General features: G+C 40.8%; 1 protein-coding gene across 1 annotated transcript; it reads left to right on the forward strand.

Annotated features, from left to right (window-relative positions):
* Positions 1–14005: 14005 nt before the first annotated feature.
* Positions 14006–17430, forward strand: DKK1 (dickkopf WNT signaling pathway inhibitor 1). Its single transcript, NM_001280880.1, is given in 4 exon segments — positions 14006–14439; positions 14685–14847; positions 16035–16178; positions 16317–17430. Coding segments are annotated over 4 exon segments (807 nt in total). The 5' UTR covers positions 14006–14193; the 3' UTR covers positions 16571–17430.
* Positions 17431–19162: the final 1732 nt, after the last annotated feature.

Genomic DNA, 19162 nt, shown 5'->3' on the forward strand with positions numbered 1-19162 from the left:
TGAAATTTGTTCTACATGAAAGAGTCCTTTGTTAGTCAAATGCAACAACTGTCATCAAATGGTCATTGACCACTTGCACTCTTTTGATGTAGATTAAAAACTTTTTCATAAACTTAACCTGCTTTGATTTGCTCTGTATTTTTCCTGCAGCTGTAATTGCCGAGTGCCTGTTGTATACTTTATAGAGTTGAAATAAAAAAATAATTACTTTTGAATTTATTTGATGTTTAATTTCAGACAAGATTGCAAGAATAGATGAACGGGTATATCATACTAGCATTGAAATACCATGCAGAAAATACTTATCACCCAAGAATCCTTCATGAAATAATGTACTGTGATCTAATATAAAATGAATCCAACAAGTCAACTTAAAGAGTTCAGTGGGAATAACATTGGGTTATCCAGTGTGAATAGTGAAATAAGTGTAGATACCCACAGAAAGCCAAAAATAAGCAAATTCCTGTGCACGACCACTGCCATCACACACACTCTTATTGAGTCACCTCTGCTCATCCCCTGAGCTAGGCAAACCATTAAAGGGACAATTCTTATATATTACTGTGAGCTAGGAAGGAATTATTATATGAAAAGCAACTTCATGGATGTTTGTCTAAAATTTATCTGCCAGATTCCCCTGTTAAGCTTTTAAGCATAAAGAATATAGATTTGGAGAACAATATGATTGCAACAAACCCAACTCTCCAAAACCCTGGTAAACACATTCTTCCTATATCCCTTTGATCCTCGTGGAAGCAGCGAATGATGCACAAAACTGGCAGCAGCAAAAAGATGTTCTCAATATAATTGCCTTTGTCTTGTTGACATCACACTGTCAATACTCTGTTAACTGTAGCGCAATCCGTCAACATAATTTCTTCTGCAAATAGAACCTTAACATAAGCCTTTAGAAGCCAACATTTAAGCTCTCTGCTTTTCGTATTTCCAACCTAAGAATCATGAAGAGGGTGCAGAAGTGGGCAGTGTTTCATTCTATGTGTGGGAGCCAGCTCAACAGCAGCTAACAATTACCACCCTCACCACAGGCTGTTATTAATCTTTTTCTTTTTTTTTAATTAACCCCACAGTTTCAGGAGGGACACACAGATCAACATTCATGATCATTGCGGGTAGGGCGGTGGAGAGAAGTGAGGGTCGTGATGATATTGCGTCCAGGCCACACCCACATCTTGCGCATGTTCATTTCAGTGGAAACACAATTATTTGACCAAGACAATAATTGACTAATGACAGTATTTTATTAATTGCAATATTATTACAATATTATTGACTAAGACATTAGGAATCAATTATAAATTTCTCTGAGGTGAACGGATTAACTGTATGATCATCCAAGTTGATTGCATGTATCCCATTTGTGTGGTGGGTGCCTTGTTTTATGTGCACAACACATTAAAGGCTGTAACGGAGAATCTGAGGGTAGATCAGCTTGATGATCACACAATCCATTCACCTCAGAAAAATTTTAAATTACAAATGTGGGGAGTTTCTTGGATTATGAGCATAGCATATTTCAGGTTATAACGCAGAATCTGGGGGTAGGTTTATAAGCATAACAGGGGATCAATCTGGATGATCACACAATCTCTTCTGAGAGCCCTATTTAGAGTTGTCCTCTGTTCCATCACATCTACTTCCAACTCAGAAATCCTGTGTATTGACAAAACAGTAATGTGGCTACCTTGTTTCTCATTCAAGGTGAGTCTACAGAGCAAAAGTTAAATCCATCCACATGCCCATTAACCCTCAATCTCACACAAAAAGAGAAAAGAAGACATCCCAAAGGCTGGCCAAAGATTCCATACACATGAATGCACAGGCTCAAGGCATATGTTGTAGGCCAGTGTTTTTCAAACATTGATGTCATAAAATGTATCTGGGAAATATGGTCAAAAACAAAACAACAACAACAAAAATGTCCAGGGTCCCCACAGTTCTTTTGAAGTGTAGCCAGGAATTTGAACTTTTAACAATCACTAAGTTTTTGAGAGAAACATGGAATAGAAGGAAAAGGGTCCATAGGAAAGCACGTCAGAAATGGTAATGTGAAAGAGGTAAACAGAAAAAATTTTGTAAAAAGTCATGGACATCCAAAGCCTATTAAAAAAAAAAATTTTTTTTTTTATTACATACCCTAAAATATGTTTAAGGACATTTATATTACACCTATATAGGTATCCTTTCCAATTTCCATATTAAAATAGTATATTAAAAATAAACTGTCTTTGTTAATATATCTGCATCTTGATTTACAAAGCCAAAAAGATACATTTATACCTACTTCTGGAATCTGATACATCAGGGCAGGATACTGGGAGTTTAATTTGCATGAGGGCTCTTAATTCTTTAGGGAGAAATGGTAATGGAGATTTGGGAAGTGGTAGGCTGTAGCCTCAGCTTGATTTTGACTATAGTTCACCAATGTCCAGGTTCCCTCCCTGGGGAATTCCCTGCCCCAGAAGTCAAGGCAAGCCTTTTGACTTAATTTGGTATTGAAACGTGAGTCAGTCACTTCAGGCAGGAGATTTTAGAACCAGTTCATCACATTTTCTTTTCTTTTTAATGCAGTGTCTTAGTCATCTAGCGCTGCTATAACAGAAATACCACAAGTGGATGGCTTTTACAAAGAGAAATATATTCCCTCACAGTTTAGGAGGAGGCTAAAAGTCCAAATTCAGGGTGCCAGCTTCAGGGAAAGCCTTTCTCTCTCTGTTGGCTGTGGGATAAGGTCCTGTCATCAATTTTCCCTGGTTGAGAACCTTCTCAGTGCAGGGACCCTGAGTCCAAAGGATGGGCTACGCTCCCAGTGCTTCTTGGTGTTATGAGGTCCCCATGTCTCTCTTTTAGATCTCAAAAGAGACCGATTCAAAATACAACCTAATCTTGTGGATAGAATCCTGCCTCGTTAACATGACTGCTGCTAATCCGACCTGACTAACCATAGTGGTAGGATTTATAACACATAGGAAAATCACATCAGACTGCAAAATGGTAATCACACATTACTGGAAATCATGGACTAGCCAAGTTGACACACATTTTGGGGGGACACAATTCAACCCATAACATGCAGTGACTACCAGTTTTACACTGGTGGCTACCCTGTCAGTTTCAGACCCAGAGCCAAGTGTATAGGCTCATGTGAGCCCCAAATTCATATGTATTGCCAAATTAATTCAAGGAAAAAGATAATTGAATAGAGAATACAGGGAAAAAGGATACGCTCCAAGCTTATTATATGAGGTTGGGATAAAGTTGATTCTAAAACCAGACATAAATAATACACAAAAGAAAGTTAAGAGTTCAGTTTATCTCGAGAACATAGGCACAAAAACCCTAAAATATTAGCAAAGCGAATTAAGCAACATACACATTTTAAAAGCTGACAATTTAGGTTTATCTCAGCAAAACAAAGATGGTGTAACTAAAAAAAAATTTTTTTTCTGTATAATTTACCACTTGATTTCATGTCTGGCAGTACCATGAAATTTTTCAGCCTCTGGGGTTTATTGGGCAGCTGCTGTACCACTGGCAGTGTGTGCTGCCACAAGGCAGGGGCCTTTGTGACTGTTTGAAACCCCAGAAACGGGCACATTCTGCCAATTACTGGTTTTTTTTTTACAGGGTATCGAATGAGGTGTCTGCATTTTTGATAGGAAAAACAGAGATTTTTTATTTGTCACACATATGTATCAACGGACCTCAGTGGGGTATAATTAGTGGTATTTCATATGTACCACTAAACATTTAGTGTAGGCTTGTGGGAGGGGGCAAGAAAAAAAATCCATACACCTACCAAAAATACAGACACACTCAATGCTTCAGCATGCTTGCATTAACGAAAACATATGGTCTCTACAAAAAATTCAAAGCAGAAAATAATTGGATTACCAAAGGTTAAACAATTAAAGGAGAAAAACGTTATCATCTTATTTATCTTCTATGTATAAATAAACAAGAGTATTAATAAAATTAAACATTAATTTATGATCGATTGCTATGATCAGTTATGTATGTTGCAAATATCTCACCTTGAACTTTTTTGTAGTATCTTTTTAGGAAAAGACTCTTTTTATTTTAATGTAGTCAGATAAAATCAATCTTTTCCTATATAACTTATGATTTATATCTTACATAATAAATCCTTCCCTATGAGACTATGGGAGTCCTTGGGTGGTGCAAAACAGTTAACATGCTCAGCTACTAAACAAAAGGTGGGAGGTTTGAGTCCACCTAGAGGCGCCTCGAAAGTAAATTCACCATTGAAAACCACATGAAGGATAGCTCTACTCTGATACACCTGGGGTCACCATAAGTCAGAATCAACTTGATGGCAATGGGTTTATGAGATTATCTCAAGCCCAAACCCATTGCTGTTGAGTCAATTCCGACTCATAGCAACCCTTAGGACAGAGTAGAACTGCCCCATAGGGTTTCCAAGGAGCGGCTGGTGGATTCAAACTGCCGACCTTTTGGTTAGCAGCCTGAGCTCTTAAATATATTTAATTATACTCTTATTTATTTCTGAAATTTAAAAATTATGTTTATTAAAAAAAAAAGATAGTAGGGCTTTAATCTCCCTGAAATTAATTTGTTTTAATAGGGAGGAAGGCTTTTTTTAACTTTTATTTTTCATTGTAGATGCCTAATTTTTCCAGTCCATTTATTGAATACACTATATTTTCTCAACGAATTTGCAAAACTATCTGTCACACCAAATTCCATATATATATGTGGTAGAAATTATAACCTTATGATATTCACTTTTTCCATCTATGGCTGTATATACCTCTCTATTATTTACATTTTCTAGAATGTTTTCAAAAACATTTTATAATAGAGTTCATATACATCTTTTGTTGCTGTTTGAAGGACGTCTAAGAATCACACGTTTGAGCTCTTGAACTCTTTAATTGACACAGGAATTCTACTTTTTTTGGTATATTGCTCTTAGCTAGCATTCTTGATGAATTTAATTAATTCATTTGTTATCTCTTGGATTACCTCTAAAGATGATATTATTATCTGAGAATAATGACATGTTTCATTTCATCTTTTCTACTTCCAATAATTAGTTTCTTTGCCTTAGAGTAACGAGCTGATCCCAAGTAAACGCAAAACAGTGAAACGACAACTGGCATCCTTGTCTTTTTTTCCGATTTTAAAAGCTTCTAAGATTTTGTCATTAGATAAGATGTTTTGTATAGGTTTTCATTCATACGTTTTAGCAGATTAAGAATGTTCTTAGTTTGTCAGTCTTTTAAAAAATCATGAGTGCCTATTGAACTGCGTCAGGTTCTTTTTCAGCAGCTTTTGAGATGGTCACTTGACTCTCCTCTTAATCTGCTATTGTGGTAGACTTGGCAGAGAACATTAATGGATTTCTAATACTAAACTACACTTGTTTCCTTGGCATGAACTCAGCTTTGTCATGACATGCGTTTCTAATACAGTGGTTGATTTGATTTGCCAATGTCAGGTTTCAAATTTTTATATCTATGATATCAAGAGGATAGCTTGTAATTTCCCCTTCTTGAGTTATTCTTTCTGGTTTGGGAAGTGAGGTTGTACTAGCCTCATCAAATGAGTTATGCCTTCTCTGTCAGAAAACAGAAATATATTGACTTAATTAAATTAAATTAGCCATAAGCAAAAATTTGAGAGTTCAGAATTGTTACCTATTACATGATAACTATGAATTACATTAATAAAATTAACAGCTATATATATTGGTGGTTCAGTGATAGAGCCCCCATCTTCCATGAGGGAAATCTGCGTTCCGTTCCCAACCAATGCACTTCAAGGGCAGCCACAACCCTCTGTCTGCGGAGGCTTTTGTGTTGCAATGATGCGGAATTCCATTAGGTGGCACTGTACTCCTAACAGAAAGGTTGGCGGTTCAAAACCCAGCCAGAGGCGCCTCAGAAGACAGGCCTGGTGATCTGCTTCAGAAAGGTTGCAGCCTTGAAACCCCTATATAGTAGTCCTACTCTGTGCACAAGTGGTCACGAGTCAGAATTGACTCCATGGTAACTAACAACAGTGATGCTGAAAAGATTTCAGGAGAGCTGCCAGCCAGTGAAAACCCTATGGGTCATAATCTCTCATGGTCCCATCCCGAGTCTATCGTGGGGATGGCTAGGACTTAGCATTAGGGCCACGCGTGGGGTCCCGCTTGGGGTCGCTGTGAATTCTGCTGAGTCACCCACAGCTAACAACAGCAACATATTATACTAGAAGCTGCAGTTGTGATCTGTTGTGTTATGTAATCTTCCTACTGTTCTGGGTTTACTTGTCAATTATGTTGGCTTTAAAAAAAAGGCGGAAACCCTGGTGGCCTAGTGGTTAAGTGCTACGACTGCTAATCAAAAGGTTGGCACTTCGAATCCACCAGGCGCTCACTGGAAGCTCTGTGGGGCAGTTCTACTCTGACTTATAGGGTCGCTATGAGTCCGAATCAACTCGGTAGCAACGGGTTTGGTTTTGGAAAGAAGCGGCAGTATTAAATAGTCTATTATGGTTATTTTACATAAAGTTATGTTCTCTTTTTGTACATGGAAATCTGAAATAATTAATATTTGTTCATTACAATAGACATCTATTTTATGCTGTCAACATCTGTGTATATTCTCGACAACAACAAAATAAACAACATTTAGGAAAAGGACACGTGACAAGGAGAACAGAATTAATAAGAATGTTGACACATTGTGAAAATGTAATCAATGCCACTGAATAATTTGTGTAGAAATTGTGACATAAGAACCGAATTTGCTGTGTAAACGCCCACCAAGAACACAATAAAATATTATTTTAAAAAACAGATTGAAAAACAATATGCTGTTATATTTTTTCTTTCCTGAATAGCCGTGTATATATACTATGTTCCCTACAGTTTTTTTTTTTTTTGCATAGAATTTCCCTAAAATGTGATGTTTATAATAATCTGGAGACCTTGAAATTTTTCTCCAAGAATACAATATAAAACCTTGCCAGTTCAATCCAACTAAATACACATTTATTGAGAACCTGCGACTAGGATTCCAGCTCATTTTCCTCTAGAATGTAGTCGTGAAACCTTTAGACATTGGCATTTTAACTCTAACGTGAAGATTTAAAGTATTCTGTGAACAATACATTGTATTAAACATTACGAAGGAGAAGAGAATTTAAGCCTAAAGGAGACTGAAGCACAGCGAGGTGAGAAGATATACAATATACAAATATCTGGACCTGGTAAAACATATCTCCTTTCAAGAGTAAATTGCAGAATTAATAAATCTGGCAAGGTAAACCCTATGAAAACTTCTACAGAAATTCCACCAGGGGGCAGCAGAAGAGCGGGGTTTCTCCCACTTCCTGCCAGACGCCGAGACCTTAATAAGCACAGAGGAGCCTGATGGCTCTCGGAGCTTTAATCTTCCCCCTCCATCGCCTTTCCCCACAACCCCCTTTAATTAAGTCAGAAGGGCCCTATATTTATTTGCCCATGAACTGACACAGCAAACCAACAGCATCCATTGTAGTGTGAATGGATTTGCGACCAGGCAAGAGACTTCAGCCGGGATTACCCGCCCCGCAGCCGGATGAATGTGCTGAGCACAAAGTCTGCTCAAAGCCGAGCAAACGGACTATTTGTGAAAACGCCATCCTGGCTCAAGTCTGATTAAGACCGGGGGTCCCCGGGCCGTTTGATCTTCGCTCATCAAAGAGAGTCTTTAAACGAGCTTCATTTTACACTACTGTATGCTGGCGACGGGTTGTGACACCAAAGTGCAGCCACCGTGAGCAGCCTTCCCAGAGCACGTGAACAATGGGAATTCTCGGCTGGTTAAGTGCAGGGCACCCCGGCCGCCCGCTGGAAGAGCTCTGGCGCTGGAGGCTGGACATTTAGGGCAGGCTCAAGTTGGGGAGTTTCTAGGTCTACCTGCAGGTAGTTCCCCCACTTACCTCCCTTCACCCTCTTTACTCCTGAAGTCATCTGAAATTTATTTTATTTTTGTGATTTAAAAATGATGACTCTTTGCACTAATTATACATTCCTTTCCCCCCTGCCTCCCCCCCACCAAAAAAAAAAAGGTTAATAGTTCTGTTTCCAACCCATGTTTTGTTCCATCCTCTGGTATTTCTAAAACAGAGTCTCAGACCACCAAAATGTCTTCAAGGTCTTGCTCTGTATTTTTCACCCCAAAGTCCAGTTGTTCCTTGAGTCCATTCCCACTCACGGCAGCTCCATGCGTGCCAAGTAGAACTGCACTTCATAGGATTTTCAAGGCTGTGACATTTCAGAAGCTGATCACCAGGCCCTACTTCTGAGGCACCTCTGGGTGGGTTGGAACAACCAGCCTTCCAATTAACAGTCCAACACTTAACCGTTTGTACCTGCCTGGGGACTTCTAAAGTCATTGAGATGGGGGTGGGGGTGGGAATCAGTTCTAAAACAGTACACTTTCGTGGAGGAAAAAAATCGTCTCTCTCAGTATTCCTTCTGCTCCCACCCGTGTGTGTGTGGCTTTCTCTGAATGGTGGTTTGCACATGACATTTCTTTTTGTTTTTTTGTGTTTGCTATATTTTCTCCAAGAATATGTATGACATATAAATAGAAAACTTATATAATTATAAATATGTATTTCCATCTTTTTAAAAAATCACCTTATTTCTAGGAACTTAAAACTCACATGCCAGACTCTTCAAAACCAAAGTGTTCACATATTGATATCAGTAATTATTACTTTATCTTTAGACTCTCTGAAAGAACAGGCCTCTTGCAGAATGTTCTTATTTAACCAGAATACAAAAAAACCTTGCCAGTGCAGAACCAGAAAAAAAGAGAGGCTTTTGAAGTCAAAAAATACTTCTTACATCCTGTTTTATAAATGAAGAACCAACACCAACACCGGAGTTGAATGGCTTGACAAAGATCCCATATCTGCACAGCCAGCTGACGGCTGTTACTCTCGAAGTTTCTGGTGCACACAGTCCCAGACCCAGACTCCTGACACCTCAGCACCATGCTTTTCTTGGCCATGATCCTCGAGGAAGCCTTCATTATAAAGGAAACCCAGTGACATGGAGGAAAACAAGTTTTTCCTAGATCTAGAGATTGTTTCATGAGGATCTGGTACCCTACTTCCTGCGGTCACTGGACTGTCTCCATGGTTGGAAATGCCAAATCCTTTAGGGGATGCTAAGGGACCATTGCACTCCCTGTAAGTGCCCAGCACCGACCTTTCTGAGTGTCAGGACATTAGAAAAGATGCAGGCAGCTCTCTGGTTTAGACACCATCCTCCCTGATTTTCAGTCAAATGTTTCTGGTTTCTGTTCTCAGATTAGTTTTTAATGTCCTGCTCCTGTAAAACACATCTTCTGAGCTAGGTCAGAAAGCTACTGTGGAGCCTGATTTATCTGGGCTGGCCATCTCCACTGACCAAATAAACCTAATCATCGTCAAATCGCCCCTTTTCTTTGTACTGAGGAGTACAGAGAAGCCTAATCCAGCCTCTCAGGGGAGTCATAACATGGGCCTGGTCTAAAAGCTATTTTAACATCACGGAGAGCATTAAGACCAAAACCTTTTAAAGGCCAATGAGAAAGTCATAACGTTTTTTCCATAACATCAGGAATGAGACACCCCTGCTATAAAGATTGGCACCAAAAAAAAAAAAAATGTTGGCAATACCCACCATAAGGAATGACATGTATTCAAGGATATCCTAGTTAAGTAAAATTACATGGCAACAGATCCACTTCCTTCAATTTAGCAAAGAAAAGGAAGGAAGGAAGGAAGAAAGGAAGGGAGAGAGGGAGGGAGGGAATTAAAAATATAGCAGCAACATAAAAAACTCAAATGAGAAAAGTTGAAGAAGTTTGCAAATAGCAAGGCTCTTCGTGGTGCGTATTTGTCTCTTTGTCCCCACACAATGAGACTGATGTACGTATTCTGTGCCTGGCATCTGGCAATTAAAATATGAAGAGGACATGCAGTATCACGCTATTGCAGAGTTTTGGGGATCTATTTCACATATTTCATGTATCTTAAAATCGAATGCAAGTGTTAAATGTATTAATTATGGTCATATTTAAACCAGATCAAATAGGAGACAGGATTGCCTGTCGAACTAAATGAACTAGGTTGATGCCTGCCCCGCCTCTGGCCCCCTCTGTCACCCAGCTCTGAGAGACACTCAAAGGGTCACCAGAACCCTCTCTTTCTTGAGGTTTTTGGTCTCTTTCTGCAAACTTTTTCTGTCTTCCCATGACCTGTTGTTGTGGTGGGCTGTTGAGTCAATTTCAACCCATAGTGACTCTGTAGAGCGGAGTACAATTGCCGCATAGGGTTTCCTAGGCTGTAATCTTTACAGGAGAAGACTGCCAGGTCTTTTCTCCCTTAAAACCACGGATGGTTTCAAACTGCCGACCTTTTGGTTAGCAGCCGAGCTTTTAACTATTGTGCCAACAGGGTTCCTTTCCCATGACCTAGTATGTGCCAAAATATCATCAGCTTTGGAAGAACTCTTACCTTGCTCCCATGTAAGTACATTGTGTTTCCCCAACTAGTTACAGACTGAAAGCTCTCTGAGGACAAGGAGCCTGTCTTTAATATTTTTGGGGTGTCCCCTCAAAGGGACTGGGATAGCATTTTGCCTATAGTGGGCACTCAGCAAATATTAACTGCATCTGATAGAACAATGAATTCACTTTACGTCTTACCCACCTTGCTCTCTTGTTGCAAGTGAACAAATGCAATCGTGGAAAGAATTTTCAAATGGAAACTCCACCGAAAAAGAAACAAAGAGTTGGCTTGCTACATACTCAGCTCTCTCTGTGGGCCTCCCATGTAATTTATCCTTCATGTCATTTGTGAGCTTACCTTCCCCTCCTTCCATTAAATCATTTGAAGGTAGATAATATGTGTACTGACCTTTTGTCACACAGCACTGGATATAGTGCTTAGCACATAGGAACTCAGTTATGGGCTAACTCATTATTATTAGCTTTAAAATCATGGCAACATCAGGAGCAAGATGGAAGATGGGGAAGGAGGTAGAACAAGTTCGCTCTTGAAACCCTACTTTTGACCTAGTTCCCCTAACTCAACACAGCAGACTCTGTCAAGCTCAATGGATGATAAACCATAACAGACATGCAATAGACGTTCAGGGGTCAAGACTGAATTTATGCAACGAGCCTCCTTGTTAAAGGTTTCCTTTTGATGAATAAAATGTTCTGTTTGTTTCTTCCTCCCCCCAGTCAATGGTTACATTTGTGAACTCAAACTCTTAATAAACTAAATTCATTAAGTGTATTAATTATGTGTCACCTCTTCCTAAAAGAGGAAAATAAACTTTAGTGTTGTACAAGTATATTTCCAGAAATATTTAAATAGGGTAGTGGGACTAGGAAGAAATGTTTTTACCCTTTCTTCCAATGGGCAGGGTATTATTTCTCCACATGGCAAGAGTTTGAGACGGTACAGATTTTCTAATACTTTGAAGGTGCTCAAGGCATTAATTACTGACATTGTTATCAATATTTTGCAAATGATAATATGGCACCTAAAATCTCCTACGCTCTTGCCCTTTTACCCTATGTTGGTAAAATAAAATGAAGTTGGGTCTATGTCAACTTCAAGTGGCCTGACTGCTAGAGCAATATGTGCTCAAGGAGATCTGTTCCCCTTACTGATTCTTAGTAACAGATGTGTTGATTTAATTTCTAGCACTCACTTAAAAAAGATTAATATAAAAAACCTTCCCACTGTTTCCAATTCCAATTTGTTCCAAAATTTTCTAGAGAATTAGCCAAGTCTCGATCACTGGACATGTGCATAATGAAACCTAAAGTGTGATTTAATCCATTTTAGAATTTCAAGCAGGATGTAATAACTCAGAGGAAAATTTCCAGATAAATGGAATGTGGGCTGGTAGGGATACTAGGGTAATTGGGGGAAATATTTTTAAAAATGTTAAGAGAATATTTTTAATATAACCCCTAAGCCCAAGGAACTAGAACACAGACTGTTACAAACTGTTCTTTTAAATACCTCTCCCCCTTTCTTAACTTTAGCATTATATTTCTTCAGGACTACCACTGGCTTACATTATGGTGATCTCAATGGTAACTACAGTGTACACAGTAATTAGAGATACCCTAGAAATCGTCGGTGGTGTTAGGTGGCGTCAAGTCCATTCCAACTCATAGAGATTCTATAGGCTAGAGTAGAATTGCCCCATAGGGTTTCCTAGGATATAATCTTTACCAGGGCAGATCCCAAGGTCTCTTCTCCCACTTAGCAGCTGGGGGGTTACAATCACCAATCTTCAGGTTAGCATCCTAGTGCTTGCCTATTGTGCTACCAGGGCTTCTTGGCAGAGTCACAGCAGAAAATAAATGTATCTCAGGTTTTTTTTTTTTCCCCCAAAGTGATTATTCAAACGTTTCTTCTTTTTCTAAAATGACATAGCAGTTGTTCGTTTTTTGACAAAACATTCAACTTTGTTCTAAAAAGAATTGTGTACATTTCTTATATTTTATTATTATTATCACCATTAGAATAAAGACTCGTGGAGAATGAAAACTCTGTCTCATAAATATTTGTATTCCCTGCCTCCCTCCCCTCAAAAGACAATAACCCAGAAGGTAGTCAGTCCAATGCCAGGGAACGAGGCTTCCGGTGTGTTTTTGTTGAACGAATAAATTATTTCCAGTTTATAAGTATGACGACATTCTTACACCCCAGTCCTATTTTATTATTTTTATACACTGGCTTCACTGACGTTAGATTCACATTATGGTTGACTTTCAGCTCTCCTTTTCTTTAAGCTACAGTCCTTTATCTCCCTAGAGGACTATTCCCAGATTTCACAAACGGTCTGACTTGGGATCAAACACGTGCATTCTCAAGCTTAGCGATACGAAATACTAGTGAGGAAGTCAGGCGCTAAGCCTTAAGGGTTTCTTATCTCGCCGTGTTAACCCACCACTGAGAAGGGGGAACCAGGGCAGTACGAGTGACCCAGTACGTTGGACCCTGTCCGTTGTCGCTCCGGCCACTTTGATCTCGTGCGTCTGCTTAATCAAGTTCATCTACTGCCAGAACTGCTCAGATTCAAAGAGCGACATTAAATAGTTTGATTATCGGATGGTCATTTCCCTCTTCCCTCCGCCCCTGATCTAATTTCCAAACTCCAGTCTCTCGCCTCCCTCTCTCTCAACTTCCCATCAAAAGAGAATTAGTTCTTCCTTTCTTACCCTCGTTTGATGTGCAAATTTCTTTCTCTTCAGATTTTTCTGGCGATGCAGGGGGAGGAGGGGGGCGCAGGGACTGAACGAACCTAAGGACCCTGCCCCCAAATCCTGGAAACTGCGACTATAAAGGGTTAATCAGCAACTTGCATTGGCCACCTGGCCCTCTCCTAGAAGTAAGTTTCCAGACTTTGAACTACTGATGAAAAAACAACAACAACAAAAAAAACTGATGAGTTGTATTTAATCGTGTGCACAATTAATAAGTACTGGACCTTCGGAGAAAGATGCGGCAGTAAGCGTGTGTAAAGATTACGGCCTTGGAAACCCTATGGAGCAGTTCTACCCTGTCCTATAGGGTCGCTGTAAGTCCAAAGCGACATGAGGTATGGGAGTAAGAAGCAAAACATGGTTTTGCAGAGAAGAGCACAATTTCGCTTTGAAAAGTATTTCAGATCCCGATAACCTAGACCTTACTGCAGGGCAAGGGCGTCCAAGTGCTTCCCTCCTCCTGCCTCTATTAAAGTCATCGGCTGTAATGCTCACAGATAACCGTCACCTCTAGGGTAACTGCGGCCATAGGAACAACCGTGCAAGGGAGGGGCGGGGTGAAGAGTGTCAAAGGCCTCCCTTCATGTACACAAACACACCCCCCTCTCAGCCCCTCCCAAAGCTTTGAAATCCCATCCTGGCTTTGTTGTCTCCCCCGAGGGGCGGGAATGCTCAGAGTCCGCAGTATAAAGGCAGCCGTGGTGGCGGTGGCCGCGCAGAGCCCGGTGCGCCCCGCAATCAGCTTTCTGGGAACGCAGGAGCCTCCTGGAACTCTGACTGCAACTCCGCCAGCCGGGGCGTTAGCTTCGTGGAGACAAGGCTTGCCAAGTGACATTCCTCCTTTCTCTTTCTTTCCCTCTCTTCACTTTCTGAGATGACTGCTCTGGGCGCAGTAGCAGCTGCCCGGCTCTTGGTCGCCCTGGTAGCGGCTGCTCTTTGCGGCCACCCTCTGCTTGGGGTGAGCGCCACCTTGAACTCGGTGCTCGTCAATTCCAATGCCATCAAGAACCTGCCCCCACCGCTGGGCGGTGCTGCAGGGCACCCAGGCTCCGCGGTCAGCGTGGCGCCGGGAGTTCTGTATGAGGGCGCGAACAAATACCAGACCATTGACAACTACCAGGTGAGAGAGGGGTCGCGGGGGTCCGGGGATGCTGTGACCCTGAAGGGGTCCCATTTGGGGAGAAGGGCATAGAACGTGCCGGATGTGTACGATTCAGGTCGCATTTGGAGACGCTGCATTTGGGAGCAGTAGTTGGCAACAGATTTTTTTGAGAAAGAGAGGGGGACCGAGACGAGCGTCTGGATCAAAGAGTGTGGGCACCTGAATGCCTGGTGCCTCATCTTCTCCACGTCCCCTTTTCGCAGCCGTACCCGTGCGCAGAGGACGAGGAGTGCGGCACAGACGAGTACTGCGCTAGTCCCATGCGCGGAGGGGGTGCCGGCGCGCAAATCTGCCTTGCCTGTAGGAAGCGCCGAAAACGCTGCATGCGCCACGCTATGTGCTGCCCCGGGAATTACTGCAAAAATGGTGAGTCCCGCAGCCCCAATTCGAACTCCAGCGGGCCAAATTTTGCTCACTTACGGATAGGAGAAACCCTAGCTGCATTGCGGATGCTGCAGCGCCACCTGCAAATGACTCCAGAAGCCACCCTAGGTGTTCAGCGTGCGAGGTTCTCCTGAAATGTCTTTATTGTGTATGTTTAATGGAGAAAGATATAAAGGAATGGGGGGCCCTTGGAGCTCCTTATCTTCCCCTTTGTCACTTAGGATTTAAACTGTTGGTTTACCTCGGACCATTCCATAAAAATTTGTATGGGGAGAAAATCTGAAGTCAGTTAGAGAATGGTGAGCTAGGTGGGAGTATACAGAAAGAGAAGCCTGGGAAACCAGCAGGAGTGTTTAGCTCCCTTTCAATTTTCCTTAGAGTGGACTCTCATGGCTCTGCCAGCCTGGTCTCTACCTCACCATCCCTGTTGAAGCTATTGTCAATCAGCAAACAGAGTGATTTATCTGCCCTGGCCATTCTTGCCTCTCCATCCTTTTCTGTCCCCATACCCGTGCTACGTTAAAATAAGTACCCCACCCCTACCTACCACATATCCACTAAGATTTAATGTCTCAAAGAGGTAGGCTCTTTGGTAGACTCAGCCAGCCAAAGAATTTTCCAGAAATAAACTTACAGGGTGGCAACCCTCCTTAGGACCCAGCAATACTCCAGGATGAACTAGCAAAATCTCTGTAATATAGAAATTATACGGTAAAGCAACTGGTGAGTGAGATTGTCATCTTCCAAGCGGCTGGAATTCCATTTGCTTAATTTAGTCTGGCAGTATCCATATAGCACCAAGGGCAGAGGAGTTATTTTTAAAAACTTTTTTTTTTAGTGACTGACATTCTATTTTTTAACCCAAGGGTAATATTAAAATGGCCAGAAATCTTACTGCCGCTATGACATTTGGTGGGAAAGCGTTTTAAGAGGCTCTCCTGGGGCTGTTGCCTATGACTGCACAGTGTACACATCGGTGCCTCTGTCCATGGGAGGAGTTTTGAATTAACACTAGGGAGGCAATTTCCCTGGTGGGTAAAATACTTTCCCTGCAACAAGCTATCTAGTTGGTGCAGGCTGGACAGACAGACTGCCCCTCTCAAAAAGCAAAGCCGTTAGCAGTAAGGTATTACAGCCCTGGAGTTAATCACTGCCTCTTACTTCCTTAGGACTATGTATGCCTTCTGATCACAGTCATTTCAGTCGAGGGGAAACCGAGGAGGCCATAATTGAGAACTTTGGTAATGACCACAGCACCTTGGATGGGTACTCCAGGAGAACCACACAGTCTTCAAAAATGTATCATACCAAAGGTACGTTAAAGAACCTTAAAATTCATTCTACTTTGTTAACAGATCAGAAGTGTCTTTTGAATTGTCATAATGAAATGATGCAGGTTTAGCAGTAACCATGTACTTCCCCCCTGCCCCCCCATATCTCCCCCTTCCTAGGACAAGAAGGCTCTGTGTGTCTCCGGTCATCAGACTGCGCCATGGGGTTGTGTTGTGCTAGACACTTCTGGTCCAAGATCTGTAAACCTGTCCTCAAAGAAGGTCAAGTGTGCACCAAGCACAGGAGAAAAGGCTCCCACGGGCTGGAGATATTCCAGCGTTGTTACTGTGGAGAAGGTCTATCTTGCCGGATACAGAAAGATCACCATCAAGCCAGTAATTCTTCTAGGCTTCACACCTGTCAGAGACATTAAACCAGCTGTCTGACTGCAGTGGACCCCTTTTATATAATATATGCTATGAAAACCTTTTATGACTTTTTTAGCTCAGTCTTAAGGATGTATAAATTCTGTGATTATAGTTAAGCATTCCAATAATATCTTCCTAAAATCTGGAGTGTAAGAGCTTTGTTTCTTTATGGGAACTCCCTGTGAATGATTGCAGTAAATTACTGTGTTGTAAATTCTCAGTGTGGCACTTACCTGTAAATGCAACAAAACTTATAATTATTTTTCTAAAAGTGCTGCATGGTCCCTTGTTTCTTCTGTTATGTAGATTTTTGTACACATTGATTGTTATCTTGACTCTGATAAATATTCTATATTGAATTGAAATAAATAATTTCGGTTTATACTTTCTAAATGCATAGCCCTCTCTCCTTTTAATTCTAGAGTCTAGAGTACAAGAAACTCTTGGAAGGACAGATGATAAAAAAAAAAAGATGATAGGTATCCAAAATTTACCATGAAAACACTAGTGTAGTACCTGACATGTGCCATCACAGCATTTAGGTTACATTTATCTTTAGGCTGTGATAATCCTCGAAATAAAATTGAATATTTAGGACTATGAAATGTTACAAGGATAGATGAATTTTGGGATTGTGATCTTCCAGGTGTATGTGTGTGTGCATGAGTGTGTTCTACAGGGGCAGAAGTGTGGTACATTTAAAGATGATAAAAGATATTGTCTAAATTGAAGATAATATTGATCTATTCTAGAGTAACTTTAAAGAAAAGTGTGTTCTCTATTAATAAGCTTAAATGATCATAACAGTATGAGATTGAATTTTACAGTACTACTTCAAAATACAGTTTCCAATAAATTGGTAATATTGACCTTAATGGAAGCCCTGGTGGCGTAGTGGTTAAGTGCAACGTCTGCTAACCAAAAGGTCAGCAGTTCGAGTCCACTAGGCTTTCCTTGGAAACTCTATGGGGCAGCTCTACTCTGTCTTATAGGGTCACTATGAGTTGGAATCGACTCGACGGCAATGGGTCTGGTTTTTCCGTATTGACCTTAATGGCCAATAACTGTTGGACAGAGAAAGAAATCAGCCACGAGCCTAATACTAGAGCACAATTCTTGATGTTTGGCAGGAAGAAGCAGTGTGTGTGGAAATACAGTCAACAAATCAGCAGATTTTGTACCAAATAAGCTAATTTGAAGTATCTTAAATCTTACTACTTGCCAGGCAGATGTGTTCTAGTTACTTTGATTTAAAAATAATTATTAAATAAAAAGCACAAATCCTCTTCTACCCCTCTTTTTTTTTCTTTTGCCAGGGGAGTTAAATAGTTCAATTTTTGTTTAACCTGAAATCTATTGATATAAATGAGGATGGAGATATATTGTTTAAAAGAAGACTCACAGAAATGCTACTCAATTGGCTTTGTATTTTTACTTGTCAATTTGGCGTTGCTTATGCTGGGGAAAGGGGAAAGCAATCTTCCCAATTTTGCACTTACTCTGTAATATTCTAAAAGCCTGCATCACACCCACAAAATGCTGCGTTCAAGGCATTCAAAAGACAGTGACTGATCAGTTGTCCAAAAAGTTTCTTTAAATAACACAGATGCCCTAGAACGTTTGTTGTTTTTGTATTCCCAGAAGTGATTCCATTTCAAGGGGCTTCAGCCAAGAGGACACAAGCCTTGGTTGGTCCTTCATGGAGAGTGGAACTGGCAGGATGTCTGTTGTTACATTCCTTTTGTCTGGAAGGCTCAGCTTCCTCACCCAGGAGAACTTTCTTTTTCTGCGCGTGCTTGCTTTCTGAAGTGCCAGGAAGGCCCATTGTAAGGCCCGCTGTCTCCAATAAAGCACAATAGAGAGGAAACAGAAAACGCTGTTTTCAAAAGAAGAGCCTTCTGTTTAAGAGGGAAAAGTAGCAAAGGTTTAAAGGGCCCTGTTTATCAGATCTTTCCTTTCTACAGGAACCAACTGTGGCCAGAGCCTCTAAGTCTCTGTAAATCTCTGTACCAGCAAACGGGAAAAGCTTTCTTATTTTCCATTGCAAGATGGCAGTGGGGGTGGGGTGGGGTGGGGTGGGGTGGGGTGGGGTGGGGTAGGGTGGTGTGGGTGAGAATCAACCAAGGTCAGACACCTCTTCTTACCTATCCAACTGAGAAGTTAGGAAGGGATTTCCATCAAAAAGAGAGTCTGTGTATTTATAAAGTTGAAAAAAGAATATAAAAAATAATTGTAGATACTTTGTTAGCTAGTACTGTAGACTGTAAGGTGGAAGTCAGATACAAGCAATCTCTAACATTTTAGGCAATTGTTGCTGAAAATGTGTGTTTAGCTTTAAACAATTTACTTGAATGGAAAATATGTGCACATGGGAAAATTTCACAACGTATTTTATGAAACGTTAAGGTACTCTACATACTGACTGCCCCGTACCTTGCCCTTTTTACTTTGTGTCTTGCAGATCCTTCTGTATAACACATAGAGAAGTGCCTCATTCTTTTTAATGGTTGCACTTAAGTGCATAGTATCTTGGAATGGCTATACTGTAATTTATTCAACCAGTCCATGGTTTTTGCTGTAACAAATGTACCATGGTA

The sequence above is a fragment of the Loxodonta africana genome, chromosome 16 (assembly GCF_030014295.1).
Source record: "Loxodonta africana isolate mLoxAfr1 chromosome 16, mLoxAfr1.hap2, whole genome shotgun sequence".
Taxonomy (NCBI): domain Eukaryota; kingdom Metazoa; phylum Chordata; class Mammalia; order Proboscidea; family Elephantidae; genus Loxodonta; species Loxodonta africana.